General features: G+C 41.7%; 1 protein-coding gene across 1 annotated transcript in view; it reads left to right on the plus strand.

Moving 5' to 3' along the window:
- KCNH5 (potassium voltage-gated channel subfamily H member 5) overlaps positions 1 to 17,447 on the plus strand; it is a 156,707-nt gene that overhangs the window by 59,141 nt on the left and 80,119 nt on the right. Inside the window, 1 exon segment of the mRNA XM_050897623.1 lies at positions 541 to 970. Coding sequence (XP_050753580.1) covers positions 541 to 970 — 430 coding nt within the window.

Genomic DNA, 17,447 nt, shown 5'->3' on the forward strand with positions numbered 1-17,447 from the left:
CCATTACAATTACTTTCTGATGTTTCTCTTGAGCATCTGTTAATCCTGAGGGTTGTTGAAGTAGGTGGACCCCTGTTTTGGCCAGAATAGCAATCCTTTGCTTGGATTTAATAGAATACTGTTCTCTGAGAAGCTCTGAGAAGACTCCGCTTGGATGATGTAGTTCCATCTGTGACTGCTCTTCCACCACGTTTGACCTCCTTGAGGTCAAAGCAGAGTCTCCTGTTTACTTCAAACTGGCAAAGCACTGAATCACTCCTTTTTGCATAAACATGCCATTTCTCACTTTGGATTCACAGAACTCTTCTGTTACTTGGAAAGACTGAGCTTGAACGAAGTAATTTATCCACCTAATGAGTGCCAAACTTGATTTACCCTGATGAGGACAAAAGTACTGGAGGGGGAGGAGGGTTTGATCTTGTATTCTGTCATCTGGGGCATGAAAAATTATATAGAAAGATTTAAAGCAGATGCAGTACAGCCTTCTGTGTTAACCAGCAGGATATTTCAGATGAAATAATGATTTTTATTCTTTTCTAGGGGATCAGTAGTCTCTTCAGTTCCTTAAAAGTGGTGCGTCTTCTACGACTTGGTCGAGTTGCCAGGAAGTTGGACCATTATCTGGAATATGGTGCTGCTGTACTGGTACTGTTGGTGTGTGTATTTGGACTGGTGGCCCACTGGCTAGCCTGCATATGGTACAGCATCGGGGACTATGAAGTTATAGATGAAGTCACTAATACAATCAAAACAGATAGCTGGCTCTACCAATTGGCACTGAGTATCGGGACACCATATCGATACAACACCACTGGCTCAGGGCAGTGGGAAGGAGGACCCAGTAAAGACTCCTTGTACATATCCTCTCTCTACTTTACCATGACAAGCCTTACAACGATAGGATTTGGAAACATAGCACCAACCACTGATGGAGAGAAGATTTTTTCGGTGGCCATGATGATGGTTGGCTGTAAGTAGAATCTGATTTTATTGTGTTTAAGCAAAAGGTAGTTGTGTAGCTAGTACGATGACTGCATAGCACACTTGCTGTAAGCTTTCTTAACATCCTAAAACATCTGAAGTACCTGTAAATAATGATGAAATGAACTTGATATTACTGAAAACAGGAATTGAAATTGTGTAGTTGCTGTAGCTTTTAAATTGTTTGCGAGACTAAGCATAGTACGTATGTAAGTGTGCCCCATGACAATTTTATATTGAGTTCAGGGCCTCTTCTTTACGCTTTAAAGATGGCTTTGATCATGTTTGAAAGGTCTTGGCTGGAATTTGGTTAAAAATTACAATGTATATTCAAATTCAGGTAGTCCGACTGAGTTGTGCTTATAAACTTGCACAGGCTTGGAAACGTTTTAAGTGGTTTTAGCCAATTCTCAAAACATTTAGTGATTCCATAAAGTGATTGTGTACTTTATGGCACTGGTTTGACTTACAGCAAGTCCTGATTTTATCTCCTGAATGTGGTGACCTTTGTCACCAGCAAAGCTGGAAGTGAAGGAAGTCATAAGACACTATATTGCACCTTTTCTCTGCTTCCTGCTGTTTCATAGCTCTGCTGAAATAGTCTAAAAACAATAGTGGTAAGGCACATTTCTCATTTCATGTGCTGCCAAGGTTAGATCACTGAGCAGCTCTCCAGGTTAACAGAAATCTTCAAAATATAGTAAAGACTGCTGAAAATGTTAATATCATTTGGGAGAATTATTTTTCTGTTAAATAAATAATTCTTGGTATTTCTCTGATGCTTTCTATTTTCTGAGCTCCGTACAAACTCTAAGCAATTATGTAACAAGAGAGCAAACAAAACCTTTTGAAAATAAGATCTGCATAATCTCTCTGATAATTATCTCAGCTAACACTTTGAGTGCATCTCAGAGAAATACTGAACTATAAAAAGGAAGTTTTCTTGCTACAGTCTTTCTAGATCTTCAGAAGATTAAAGCCATTTGTTTGGAGATTTTTAAATGCTTTTTAAAAAGAGAGGTTGCAGTTTTAGGACTCTGCTTGCAGCGTGGTGCAATGAAATTTCTGCTGAACAGCATCTTTACATGATGGGTTGATGTGTTTCAAAACATTTCGAAGTCCATAAAAAGCAAATCCCCAAGCTAGAGCATTAATGAGCTATTGCAGCTAGGCCATAGAAAACCTATAGGTGCTGATTAGCCATTTGTTGAAACTGCTTTGTGGTATTTACAGAAGGCTGGGGATTTGGAGAATAAAGTGGATATAGAACATTTTAAATTTTGTAATATTTACTTCCCTTGTCTTTTGTGGGAACTTCTGTTGCCCTGCAGAGGAGGGTCCCACAGAAGGAACTAAGCAGCCGTGGTAAATGATTTAGGGTGGAGTGAGAGCCATAAAAACATAATGAATAATAATAATATTAATAATAGTAATATCAAAATAGACACATGGCCTCAGTAAGTGAAAAGGAAATGGAGCTTGTAACTTGCTTTGTATTTGTTCTAGGTGGATTGTACTCTTGCTTTTTCGTCTCTGAAACATGTTAAAGGTGGGGAATACACATAGCAGTATCAAAGTTGACATTTACAACAACCTATGTATGTGCCACTGGCTGATTTTAATAGTTTTCATAAGTGGTACTTACAAAATTATTAAATGTACATGTCAAATTGATCAGTGGTACCTGTAAGCTTAGTAGTTGGAAAACCATAAGTAGGTTTATAGGCTTTTGGGCAAAGTCAAAAGTAGAATCTAAAATTCTAGAAGCATGGCAAAAGGACAGTTAAGTAGCTTATTGCATAAAAATAATGCCATCAAAATAAATGTGGCTTCTCTTGTGAGTAGGGTGAAGAGCAATGTGGCATGCAAGAAGGCTACAGACAGAAGAAACCTTCTTTTTAGATTATTTGCAAGTGTAAAAATGCTCCGTTATGATCAAATGGTTGAATCTTTTGCAAACGTATCAATGAACATTTCAAGATTTTCAATTCATGCACATCAGTATGATGACTGCTCCTGAAATCTAAAGGAGTTGCTTGGTTGGTTGAATACTGGTTAGAAAATATGCCAACTTCCAAATAGATACTCGTCATGGGCTTTATACTTGCAATATTTCTGCAAAGCGATCAGGCCTGCAGGATTGTATAAACATGTTCTGCAGTGCCAGCCGCTGAAAACGTGACAGTCTGAACACCAGAATGGGACAGGAAGGCACAACAAATAGCCGATGGAAAATGCAGTTTCTCAGGCAATCATAGTGGCCAGTGAGCTTGGGTAAAAGGATTTGGACCCAAGAAAAGGTGTAACTAAGAACTGAAAAATACGCATTTGAGTTGTTTTCAAAACACGATATTTTAGTTTTCTTTTGAAACAGTGTTTTGAGATAAACAGTCAGCAAAATTCAATTACAGTTCAGTCAATAAAAAACTCTGGTCCCTGAACTGACTCCTGTTATAAGCAGAGAGAGACTGTGAAATACCTTTGGTAGTTTTCCTGAAGAAGTTTGCTAATACCAATAGTTGATATTGGCAGTGTCTTTTCTAGCAGACTGTGCCAAATAAATGTCTTAAACTTAGCACTGGAATCGGAGATAGTAATTCATCACAATCCCAGCTGCCTACTCATGCAAACTGCAGATAGGAAAGAAAATCTTCACTGCGTTGTCAGCTAGCAGCGGCTTGTTCTGCAAGCCTGAAGTTTCCTATTCACACTGGCAAAGTTATCAGGACTTAGGAGGAGTATTTGGAGAGATTTGCAAATCCTTCTGGTGGGCAGGATTGCAAAATGGTGTACTTGTTAAAAATAGGCAAATTAAGATTCTGTAGCTGCTGATAAAGCATTGCTCAGTGCGAGGCAGTGGCGGGGGAAACCCAGATGAATGGGGATGCTTTTCAGTTTGATTGGCAGTTTGTCACTTGGTTGTTCACTGAGGACAGAATCGGGTGGGATATTTAGACTGAAATACATCACCTGTCTTGCAGGAAAGAGAGCTTTGAATAACTTAACCTCATCTTGTGGAGCTAACTTCAGATTTCTTTTTGCCTCACTTGCTTTTTCTTGGTGTCCAGTGCTGTTCAGCAATATTTTTTCTGTTGCTTCTTGACACTTGAAAAGCTAAAAATAGCAAACCTAAAGCATCCTATGACAAGGGAGCAAGGTTTTTACAAGGGTTATTGTTTAAATACCTATTCTGCATTTGCTGCCTAGAGTTGCTGAATATGCATTGAAAATCTGATTTTTGTAGCTCCTTTTGTGTTGATACAGGTCATTTTGCCCCTCTCTCCACAGAACAGAACAAATAGGTGGGTCCGTCAGATCCTTTGAATGGACCAGGAATCGATTATCATTCAGGAAGGACCTTTCTTGTAAACCTTCCATTATCTTCTGTGAGCTCACAGCTTCTAGCAAGAAACTCAGTCTCTGCTGCTGCATGTTGCTCTAGCTCAGTCCACAGGCAGGTTTTAGGCTTCTGCAGCACAGCCATAGATGTAGATGTAAAACTAACTGGTTTTGTGCCTTTCACGAAAAGGAATGTATTAAGAAAGAAGCCAGAAAGACACTTTTGGTTTGTACACCATTACTATCTTGCAACTCAGCACAGCCAGGACTTCAGTGAGCAGAAAGTCTGTAAAAGGGAAAAGGCATTTTGGGGAAGGTGGCAATATGGCAGGGCAAAACAGCTTGCAGAATTCAGGAGAGACGGGGGTTTCTGAAGAAACAAGTGTGAATGTTTGAACGACAAGAGTTTGTGTACTGCCGTATGCCTTCTTCCCTCCTGTGCTTTCACTGGGAGAAAAGTGGCCAGCTTCCCAGCTTGCAGCTCAAAAGGTCTCTGATACACTTCTGCATGCTTCTTCTGTAACTTGGAGCAATCAGTTTGCCCCTGTCCATGTGCAACAACGAAATGGATCTGAATGACATAGAGCAGATTGCAGAGTCAGTCTAGCCCCATAAATATGGCATTTACATGAGTTTATTTGTCCAGCTGAGTGGGCCCAACCTAGCACATACTTCATCTAAGCAATAATAGAAATCCTGTATATTCCACTGGTCATTGAAATGCTCCGATGATCCTTGCTGCAAGGGAAGGTCAGAACAAGATATCGAAGGCAGGAGTGTCAATGAACGTTGAATACTTCACTGTTTCTCAGGATGGGAAAGTCCCAGAAGAATCTCTTAGTCATCCATCAGTCCCCAGAAGAGCTGAGAAAGGGTGCTTTGTTGTTCTTGCTTTAGGGAGATACTTATATCTCATATACATAGCTTGCTTTGGCTAATATTTACTTCCAGATTTATGGGGAGGTTTTTGTGGGGGAGATATTATTTTTCAATGACTCGTTTTAAATTATGGTGAAGACAGGCGTGTTAATTCAAATTAGTTTTGTGTATGAGCAGAAGAATTTTTGTGGTGATTGTACAGGATACCTTCTCTGGAAAATTGGTCATTTCTGCCAGCTATTGAAACAATTTCTAGAGAGCTCTTTCCAAAACTCAGTTTCTAATGTCGTGGCTTGAAATGCTGACTTCTTGTTTTCACCTTAAAAATACCCAGGACGGTGATTTGCAGGTTGGAAAATAAAACAAACTTGATTGCTGTCACTTTGACCCCAAGTTGTTATTGTTCAGGGGAGAGCTGATGAAGGAGAGCGTGGGTGGGTTCCTCTTGATACTCTGCTCTGTTTTTAATTTTACTAAACAGAGAGAATAGGACATGTTTTTTCCTATTGAGATCGGATGAGATGCTCTCAGTTGAGCCACCTCCGGTTCTAAAACCTCCCGTATTGAGCAATGGGCGCACGATGCTGAAAAGCTGCTGGTTGCTCGTGGCACCCTCCCTTGCTGCTCCTCGGCTTTTGTTTTGGAGTTGTGACATGGACTGCCGCAGGCTGTCAGTCATCTCTCCATTGATCTGCCAAAACCTAATTCATTATTCAAGTGGGTTCTTTCATTGTTCGAGTAACATTAGTCAGTTCCCTGCCAATATATGGTAGTTAGCCACTTGAGTGCTGTTTGTATGAATCATAGAGGTTTATCTAGTAAATTTGTTAAGCAGTGGCTAAGCCCACGCGCTGACACAACAGTGTGTAATTGTAGGAAAGCACTTGTCTGGCATACTTCCAGACAAGAAATCCCAAGAGTCCATAGGATTTAATTTTTGATCCCGAGGAAAATGTGTGCGTACGATAGCACCTTCTACCAAAAATCACTACCAGTAAGGTAGGTTAAATCATATTTTTTACAGCAGCAGATAGTAATGTGAGAAAGCTTTATATTTGTAGGAATTTATAGGCTTGAGTGTTTAGCTATGGTTGAAATCCAACCCTGCTCTAAGGGTGTCCTACAAGAGTCAGTCCCGTGTAAGGGCATTTTCTTTTCCTGCAGGAATTTGGGATATGGGAGAGACATGGCTCTGCACCACATGTCCAGGAGCTGCAGAAGGGTTTGACCTTGTGGTGGGTTGACCCTGGCAGGACACCAGGTGCCCACCAAAGCCGCTCTATCACTCCCCCTCCTCAGCTGGACAGGGGAGAGAAAATATAACGAAAGGCTCGTGGGTCAAGATAAGGACAGGGAGATCACTCAGTAATTACCGTCGTGGGCAAAACAGACTTGACTTGTGGGAAAAAAAAATTAATTTAATTTATTACCAGTTAAATCAGAGTAGGATAATGAGAAATAAAACCAAATCTTAAAAACACCTTCCCCCCACCCCTCCCTTCCTCCCGGGCTTAACTTCACTCCCAAATTCTCTACCTCCTCCCCTCAGCGGCACAGGGGGACGGGGAATGGGGGTTGTGGTCAGTTCATCACACGTTGTTTCTGCCGCTCCTTCCTCCTCAGGGGGAGGACTCCTCACACTCTGCCCCTGCTCCGGCGTGGGGTCCCTCCCACGGGAGACAGTCCTCCATGAACTTCTCCAACGTGAGTCCTTCCCACAGGCTGCAGTTCTTCACAAACTGCTCCAGCATGGGTCCCTTCCATGGGGTGCAGTCCTTCAGGAACAGACTGCTCCAGCGTGGGTCCCCCATGGGGTCACAAGTCCTGCCAGCAAACCTGCTCCAGCCTGGGCTCGTCTCTCTCCATGGGTCCACAGATCCTGCCAGGAGCCTGCTCCAGCGTGGGCTTCCCACGGGGTCACAGCCTCCTTCGGGCATCCACCTGCTCCGGCGTGGGGTCCTCCACGGGCTGCAGGTGGATATCTGCTCCACCGTGGACCTCCATGGGCTGCAGGGGGACAGCCTGCCTCACCATGGTCTTCCCCACGGGCTGCAGGGGAATCTCTGCTCCGGCGCCTGGAGCACCTCCTCCCCCTCCTTCTTCCCTGACCTTGGTGTCTGCGGAGTTGTTCCTCTCACATCTTCTCACTCCTCTCTCCGGATGCAACTGCAACTCCCCTGTAACTTCTTTTCCCTTTCTTAAATCTGTTATCCCAGAGGCGCTACCACCATTGGTGATGGGCTTGGCCTTGGCCAGCGGCGGGTCCGTCTTGGAGCCGGCTGGCATTGGCTCTATCAGACACAGGGGAAGCTTCTAGCAGCTTCTCACAGAAGCCACCCCTGTAGCTCCCCTGCTACCAAAACCTTGCCACGCAAACCCAGTATAGACCTCTTCAGCAGCAGAGGACTTGTGCCAGTTTTTCAGCTGCTCCTTACAGTTTCTTAAAATGTGGGCCTTGTTCAAATCTCTTTGAACAAGAGCATGGCCCCACTAGTGAGCTCTTAATTGCTTCAGCTATGTATAGATGTAACCCTCAGACTGCGTTTGGCAGGTGGGGTGCAGGATGCTTCCACAGCAGTCAGTGTGAAGTGGCTGGATAGCTGGGTGACAACCTGCACCCCCTGGAAGGATCACTTGCAGGTTATTACCAGGTTGGACTTGGCAAAGTTTTGAATGTCCTGCAGAATTTGGCCTGATGAGGAGAGATGAAGCAGCTTCTCAATTCTTCACGGTCTTCTGTATTGTACGATGTGAATCTCCTACATGGTTTGGCAAAACTGCCCTGATCGAGGCTACTGAGAGGAGGGCACAAGGGTGCTTCCAAACTAGGAGCTCTTCTGTGTGTCACTGCTTCCCTCCTGCTCCTCTGCACGAGCATGCATCCACCCAGAAAGGCTGCAAACTCAGCTGTGCATTAATAACTACATCTCAAAGACAGAGCATTTTTTTTAGGGGAGGTGGAGATTTTCTGGAGGAAATCATTAGTTTGTAATTGGACTTCTAAGAGATGTAGGACTAACGGAGGAGGAGGTGTTGATGTGGGGACTGCCTTGCAGTAAAGAATTGCTTGACCCAGCGTGGTTTTAAACATTAAGACAGGGTGCCAAAGATTCTCCCAGAAGAGCTGACTTGGGTGTATTTCCAGCTGTCTTGTTCTGGGCAGGTTGGCATTTGACCTCGTCACCAATATCCCGCTGGATGAAATACGAGAAGTAAACCTGTGCATCACCACTGCCCCTTGTCTTTGAAGTGAGCGTATCTTGATATTTCAGAGCCTGAAGAAAGGTTTTCAGAAGGCTGCAAGTCACCTAGAAGACTAGGGGTAAAGATTTCTACGCAACTAAGTCAGTGATACAAGTTATAAGTGAAACTGGGGATAAATTTATTAGTGTAGTATTTCAAATGAGGCAATGAGAAAGGTGGTAAATTCTTTAACATCCAAATCAGGAGAGGGTAAAACTTCATTCATACGTACCCACCAGTGCACAGAGAAGGAGGTGACACAGAAAATTACATGAAGTTGCCTTTCAGTGGAAATTTCCTCTTTTGAGTGCCATTGGAAAAGTATTTTGACACTTTTGGACTGCTGGACCATAGTCCAAGTGCTGTCAGTTCTACAAAGCAAGGATATCAAGATTTTTCTGTGATATCTTTTAGTTATTAGCAATCTCAGTTATGTCTCACAGCTGGAGCAGATGAAGTGTTTCCAGGCAGGGTATTGGTCTCAGTGCAGCAGCCGAACTTGGCAATCTTAATGTTCTCTGAACAGCTGCATGGAAAGGCTTAGAGTATAAACGTATCAGTAGCCTACAGTAAAAAAAAAGTTACTCTTAGGGAGCAAAAGATGTAGCATCATCCACTTTTTCATGAAACTTCAGTCTAAGAGTGAGATTGGGGTGGATACAACAAGGGTAGTTGGCAGAAGCACCATGGGGGGCATATGCACCTTGTTTTGCTTTAACTCTGACATGGCAGTAGATTTTTAGATATTCAAGTTCTAGTTTATAGCAAAAACTGTGTCTTTATATAAAGAGCTTTAAAACTGTAAAACAGCCTCCTTGGGAAGCTTTATGGGATTTTTTTTTTTTTGCAAGGTTATAGCTAGCATGTGTTTATGTAAGCTTTACTTCTATTATCATTGGCTTGATATGTTTAAATGAATTTATGGTATCAAGAGAGATGGGGCAGTGAGTGGGAGAGGTAAGAATGAAGAAAGAAATGTTATTTCATGCTATTAAGCTATGTTATTTAAAACAACTGAAAATTGCTGTTAAATAAATGATACATAAATGTGGAAAATCAACCTTTACACAGTGCCCTTGCTCACACACAGTGCAAGCAACCAGCTGAGATGGTCCCAGAGGGATTATCAGGTTGTCCCGAATTACTCATAACATCTGTATCTCTCAGGAAGCAAAAAGTTTTAATTAATCCAACTAGATCAGCAAATATATCCAACTAGCTCACAACACAGCACAGCTTTATAGCGTATTGTGCTAGAGGGATAAACAAATCTTAGGTAAAAGATAACCCCCAAGGTATTATACCACTTGGATGGAAGGGACTAGGGAGACTGTTCGTGTTTTTCTGTTCTGAAGTTTCAGAAAGCCAAGTGAGTGATCTAGGCCTGTGTCTGCACGGAGATCCTTGGAAATCTCCAGGGCTTAATTTTGTATGCTCATGAGATAATACCTATGTGTGGTTGGCACCCAAGTAAGTCAGGCCAGTTACCCAGGTAGATGCTGCCTGGTTTCAGTGGAGCTGTGCTCTGCAGTGGGCACTGCTTTTCAGTGGGTAAAACAGGTATTTTCTCTTAAATCTCCTTAATACTGGCCTCGCTTTACTTGCAGACAAGTGCTATGGTTTATCAACCAGAGTGTACAGAAAGTTGTTAGGATGGGCAGTGGCGTCAGGAGACAAGTTGTTTTAGGAAGTGTCCCATTGTAGAAAAATTGAATCATACCGGTGAATCAAGCCTTAAAACACTATTTTTTCAGGTCAATCAAGAGATTTCCTTGCCTAAATTTTGTTAGGTTGAATTTTAGAACTGAAAAACTGTGTGACATCGTTGCACATCCAGAGAGGCTGATAGAATTGGGGTTTTTTATGTTGTTTTTGTAAAAGAAATAAAAAGCCCAAATCTCTGAGAGATTTCGTTATTGCACTGATGCCTGTGGTACTGTAACATGTTTGGTGGTACTAAGAGATGCCAGGTAATTGGATAAAAGATGACAGATACTAGTTCCTGGTTTCTCATTGCTTCATTTCCATAGGTCTGAAGTAGTACAATGTCATGTTCCTCTTGAAAATACTGAGCACTGAGGACTGAGCCTGCACGTCTCTCGTCTTCATTCATCTTTCCTGCAGCTTTTTCTGCAAGAACCTTGGTAGAATCAGGAAAAATTTTCTGCTGGTGGAAGTATACCCTATGTGGGAGTATGACTGCAGGTTCCTCCTTAAAAAGCTTTACCCCTTTCCCATCAATTTGGAGGAAGGACAGGATAGCATCCAAAATGGCATCTCTTCCCTGGGTACCTGCTGTGCATCCCTGCCAGTGCTGAGTCAAAAAAAATCCAGTTGTGCTTCAGTAGGAATGTTTTGGTCATGAATGATTAAAACTAGTTTTCTTCCACTGGCCAGCAGCCAGCATGGATTTGTCAAGATCAGTTCATGGCAAATTAATCTGATTTCTTTCTTTGACAAGATAACTGCTTAGTGAATAAGGGGAATTTAGTAGATACAATATATCTGAACTTCTTAAAAGGCTTCTGACACTTTTCTACATAGCGGTCTCATAGCAAACGAGTGAAAGATGATCTCAACACAGTCATAACAAAGTCGGCAATGACTGATTGAAAAATCTCTCTCAAAAAGTAATCAAGGGCTTCACTGTCAAACCTGGAGGGAATTGCCAGCAAAGTCTTTGCCCCGCGTGTGATTTTATTCAACACTTTCATTAGCAGAGTTGAGTGACAGAACAGAGGGAGTGCATCAGGAGACTTATGGGAAGGGTTGCAAGTGGTTTAGATGACAGCATCAGAATCCATAATGATCCCGATAAATTGGAAAGGCGGCCCGAAATCAGCAAGGTGAATGTCAATAAAGGCAAGTGCAATGCACCACGTGTAAAGAGGGCAAATCAAATGCATAAGCGCAGTGTAGGGAATAACTGGCTCTGCTGCTGTGAGGCTGGAGAAGATCTTGGAGGAAAAGGGAGGGGGAAAGTGATAGGCAACTGCAAACTGAATGTAACACAACAGTGGGCTAAAACCTGTAAAGCTCACTCTGGAAAGTATCAGGAGCAATGTCATAGGCAAGCTGAAGAAGGCATTTATTCTGCTGGGATTAGGGCAGGTGATACATCTTTTTTTTTTTTTTTGATACAGGGCTTTAAGAAAGCTGTAGACTGGCTGGAGAGAGAGGAGATCAATAAAAATCTGTTACAAGACAGGATCTCAGGGGAACAGTTGGAGGAACTGACTTTGGTTTAAGCTGATGGAAGCTGAAGGGGAACATGAAGATTGACTTCTACCATAGAAAGAGTGTGCTTGAAAGGGAAAAAAATGTTGGTCCTCTGTGTTTTCTGAAGGGCAATCAGGTCAGTTAGGGGGGAATGAAAGACTGATGTTGGAAACATGGGTTTCCAACATCAGTCCACCGAAACTTTTCAGCTGTGGGTGGATTCAGACCATGGGCAAAGCCACCACTAGATTTGGCAGACTCCACTTCACTGATGAGTATCTGTCAGGCTTGCTCCAGGTATCCTTGCTCCTGCCTCAGTATGGCAGTTGGACCAGGCAATCCCTTGAGGTGCCTCCCAACTCTACATCTCTTTGATGTTGCAGGGAGAATAAGGTACAGCTGAAAATCTGTTATGTGTTAAGTAAGGCAAAGCTAGCAAAGCTCGCTTTCTCTAGGTGGTTGACCATCCTTTAACATTTAGTTATGTTTTATGGTCCATGATGTAGTGGCTGCATGTTTGCACTGCATATTCACCCTATATCACTTCCATATTTGCACTGTAAAATGCGTATGCAGATGCTGGGGTACACTCGTCCTGGGGAAGTTCAGCTCCCTGTGGAAATGCTGTTGTCATCCAAATCGTGCGAGGCATTGAGAGATGAATGGGGGTGTCCAAGACTAAAACAAAGCTTTAGTGGGATTTTTTTCTCAAGTACAAGGGCTGCATGGTAGCGTTCATATTCTCTAACATATTTGGAAGGCATTGGTTGGAGCTGACGAATCTTGATTCAATTATTTATGGAAGAAGAACCTGTTTTCACTGTGGGTCTGAATCAAGTCCATCTACAAGAAACAAAGGGAAATTAATTTCAGTAGAGGAGTTTGACTCTTTTTGGCTTTAAAAGTTTTTTTTACTGAAATGTAGTTCTTGCCTCTGTGTTTTCATCAGGAGTTTTTCATTAAGAAAATAAAGACTTACACTAAAGAAAGAGAAAATATTAGTTTTTATCTTGGAAATTTTGTTTCCCCCCTCTTTTTTCCTGTCTTTATTCCTTTAAAATATATATTTTTTAAAAATTCCACATCTTTTTGGTATTACCCACTGGAAGAATAGTGGAAGAATGGAAGTAGAATCTTCCTTAAAGATTGAGAAAAAAGAGAAAAGAGAGATTCTGGGGCATTTTTCTCACTTTCAACAATTTCTCTCTTTTTTCCAGGGGAAACTAAGCAAGCAGGCAAAAGGAAGAAGGCCAGCAGATAGAAAAAGATATTTTTTAAAAGTTGAAAGATTAATAAGCTTTTATCTTATTTTGTGTACATTTTTGTTGCGTAACAACATGAAGGATTTTCTAATAGAGCAGAATATTTAATTTCTTCTAAAGTATGTAATGAAAATTAATGCATATTTCAAAGCTCTATTGTGAAGTGTGATCAGAATTGAAATAGGATGAAGTTGATGGAAAAGGGGTTATAAATATCTGCCACCGATTTCTACATGGTGATGTGACAATTAGAGATGGCTTGGAGGCTGAATTCCTCTGCAGGAAAAAGCCCAGCTTTATAGAAATGGCATTGTGTCGAGTTCCGTGTCAGTTTTTACTCAGTGGAAGACGGTCAGTTTTGAGGTTAAAGCCCCTTAAATTGGATCTTTCCTGGAGTTGGAACACTGGAAGTAGCAGACATATCCGTGTCCCTTCAAATTTTGTGTTTGTGTGTGCACATGCCAACAGTAATGGTAGCAGCTAGGGAAAAATTGTAATTCTTACAATGTATTGGCAAGGTTGAACAGCCTGAAAGCATCATCAGTTGTCACACAGGCAAACATTACCTGCCTTTGGATGGGGTGTTGCATCCTTTAAGTCTCATCTCTCTTGCCTCATATGTGATTGAATAACGTTAGGTTAAAGGCTAGGAGAGCAGAGCGAGGTGTGATGAATTCTTACCTATTTTTTAAAAGCATTTAATCAGGTTTTTCAGTCCTTCCTGAACTGGGACCTGTCATGGTTTAACCCCAGTCGGCAGCTAAGCACCACGCAGCTGCTCGCTCACTCCCCCCACCCACTGGGATGGGGGAGAGAATCGAAAAAAAAACCAACACGTGGGTTGAGATAAAGACAGTTTAATAGGACAGAAAGGAAGGAAATATAATAATAGTGATGATAATAATAATAATAATATGAGAATAATAATACTAAAAGAATTAGACTATACAAAACAAGTGATGCACAATGCAATTGCTGCAATTGCTCACCACTCGCCGACCGATGCCCAGTTAGTTTCCGAGCAGCGATGCGCTCCTCACAGCCAGCTCCCCCCAGTTTATATACTGGGCATGATGTCATATGGTATGGAATATTCCTTTGGCCAGTTTGGGTCAGCTGTCCTGGCTGTGTCCCCTCCCAGCTTCTTGTGCCCCTCCAGCCTGCTTGCTGGCTGGGCATGAGAAGCTGAAAAATCCTTGACCTAGTATAAACACTACTTAGCAACAACTAAAAACATCAGTGTGTTATCAACATTGTTTTCCTACTGAAATCCAAACCACTGCACTATACCAGCTACTACGAAGAAAATTAACTCTATCCTAGCCGAAACCAGGACAGAACCTTAAACACGTGGTGTGTTTTAAGCACTCGAATAGTCCCACTGACCTCGTTGTCGCTTAATGTGAGCTTACCTTTAAGTGTTTTTCTGGACACAGGCCATAATGAAAGGAACGTTTCTGACGTTTAAGGTTTATGGGTGGATCTTCCAAATATAGTCAACAGGGAATTAGGAGGGTAAGTCTCGTTTGAAGGTCACTAGGACTCATGCCTAAAATCCATGTACGTGTATTGTAAAACCTCACCATCCATTTCAGCGAGGTCTCATGTATGGAAATTAGTTTTTTACATGATATGTTTGAATGATCACCTGTTTGGTAAAGACACAGAAAAAAAACTATCATTCCTTTATATGGTGAAAGGACTAGCTTCATTTGCCCTTCTTCTTCCTCCTTGACCGGAAACATTTTAAAGCACGAAATCTGATGGATGCTTCCACTCTTATTTTTGAATAGGAAATTGAGGCATAAAGAAGGTTACTACTGTGCCTCATTAATGCAGACATTTCCTGCTCAAATTGATAGTCCACCTTACCTAAAGGAAATGTAACTTTCTAGTTAATCAAACACAATCTTTCTACATTAGCACTTGAAAGAAAAAAAAAAAAAGGCAAGTCAATAAGGTAAGAAAGAAGTTCAGAAAAAAGCCACTGGCATCAGTGCCGTATCAGAAAATATTGAAAGGGCTGGAGGATGTGAGTCTGAAATAATTAAATGTGGGTGAAGATTGGTCATGCAAGAAGGAGCTTGTAATCAAATCTCCTTGTCTGAAGCTGAATGAAGTGAAGGAGGGGAGAAGGGGAAGACAAGTGTGTGAGATGCCTACAACACCCGTGGCATGGTCACAGCCCTTGGAGGTCCTTGGCCAGCCTTCCCTTTCCCCATGTACAAGTTCATTTTAGCAGAGAGATCTGTTTAGTGACATGCAAGACTGTGTGTGTGTGCTTGCGTGTGAGTGACAGCGTGTTGAGCCCTATCACCTATGTTTCAGTTGCAGCAGGGGCTGAAAGCTGGTCCTGCTGAGAAGCAAAACACAGGTGAGCCTGGTGGTGTCTCGTGGGACCTTGTGGGAGCTGATGTGGTTGATGCCACTGAGCACCTTGTCCCCTTTCTGTTCCTCGGGTAGGAGCAGGCAGGGGCCCATGGTTGCACCCATGTTGAGGTTGCTCTGCTGTCTCTTCTGGGAAGTCGAGGGGTAGCATTGACTGTTAAATGGGATTTTAAATGGCAGAATTAGAGAGATTTATCTGAAGCATTAGTCTTAATTTCAAAATAATAAATCTTCATTGGCAGAACTTCTGTAATGTTTTTTAGGGATCATAACAGATGCACATTATTTGTGTTGTGTTGATGGGCTTTGGAGCAGGATTACAATTTTAGGATGCTAGTGACTTCATAGATGCCACAGCCTGCTTTGGCTGTTTTTGGAAAAAAAAAAGTGGACCCAGCACTGCAACTTTTTTACATATTCTGCCAACTGCTAAAGGAGCAACCTGGGAAAGCACAAGCTTAAATCAAGTTTCTGTGTAACCTGTTAAAAAAACCCAAACAAACCCAAGAATATCAGGAAGTATTAATGAATTAAATCCTAAAGTGCTTTGCTAAACGGAAGACTTAATGATAAATATTGGGGCCCTCCCAAGTAAACTACTCTCTAGCTATCTTAGGAACAAGTGACATTTAAACTCCCCTGCATTACAGACAGAATAGCGAGAAAATTATTCACAAGGTTTAAACATGGGTGTGTTTTTGTTTAAATGCTTCTTATAAGCAAGAGAAGCCATTAAATACTTCTAAATGTTTGCAATATTATAAGGGGTGATTAGAGGCTTTGGAAGGAGTTTAATGGAAACTGCATGAGTATTGAACACCCACACGAACACACAGAATAGGAGGGTCAGGAAGCCGAGCTGAGCAGATTTTGATCTAGCCTAATTAGTCAGATTGTTGTTGTTGTCTTTACAGTCTATTATTGATATACAAACATGCTGTTGAAGAATTAGTAATCTAAAACATTGCAGTTCATTACAGTTTTTAGTGGTGCTCTAATAGCCACGCTCCATCTGGATGATAATAAGAAATAATGGACCGTAGAGAAGTTATGCATCCTCACCTTATAATCCATTTTCAGCCAGCTGAGACAGCAACAAAGAGGATGTTTGCTGAAATATATCACTTTGCAATTATAAATTCAAAGGGAATGGAGTCCTGTGTTCTTTATCTCTGTGCCAGATATTTATTCCTTTCTTCCTTTGCATGCTGCACAAATATTTCTAACCAAATTTATACTGTGGATAAAGGCACGTCGTCGTGTCAATATGACACAGACATCTTTGCAGTGGCATGACATTTTTAATGGTTTTTATGTTACTACAACAAGAGTGTCAGAATGAATCAGACTTTCTCATAGTTTATTGTCTTTCAGGTTATAATTGTAGCAACAAAGCATCTTCACGTATAATGGCAACACGTGGAGGTTGTTAACTAATGTGTTTTCATGGGTACATGAAAAGGAGTCATCGTCAGTTGTGGTCTCTTTTAATTGGTAGCATTTAACAGAGGAACAAGAGCTTTTGGGTAGAGATGTCTAAAGGTTAAGGCTCTCATCTAGGAATGTGAAACCATTAGTTTCATTTCCAGATCTGACATTTGGTAGAATCATGAACTTTGGCATTTGATAAATTTTGTGGTTCTTTTTTCCTCTCCAAACCTATGCCTGATTTATTGGTTTAAATGTTAAATGGTTGGGGGCAAGAACTCCACGTGTTGTTTGTACAGTGCCTACCAAACCACGTTCCAAGTTACAGGGAGCCAACAAAAACAAATGACAATGTTCCAGGAATCAGAAAAAAAGGAGTCTGACTGCACTGAATTAGTCTGAATTTCTGTAGTTGACTCCACATAACTGGTTCAGACCTCGGGTTAAATTCAAAGAGTGCAGGAGGCATTTAATTTTTACCAATCTACAGTTTAAAAGCTCAGGTGAAGGCAGAGGTAAATGGGGGATACTGTCCATTGCTCTGGCCTATCTCATAGCCTGCGGTCAGGATATTTTATGATAGCCAAAAGTTCATGTGGGTCTCAGCCACAGCATTCGTGGGAAGAAATCAGATGAACCTTGTAGTTCATCCCAATCTAAAAATAATAATAAAATGTATATATTATTTTGCTTCAGGGGATGCAGCCT

Source organism: Gymnogyps californianus, chromosome 5 (genome assembly GCF_018139145.2).
Source record: "Gymnogyps californianus isolate 813 chromosome 5, ASM1813914v2, whole genome shotgun sequence".
Classification (NCBI taxonomy): Eukaryota; Metazoa; Chordata; class Aves; order Accipitriformes; family Cathartidae; genus Gymnogyps; species Gymnogyps californianus.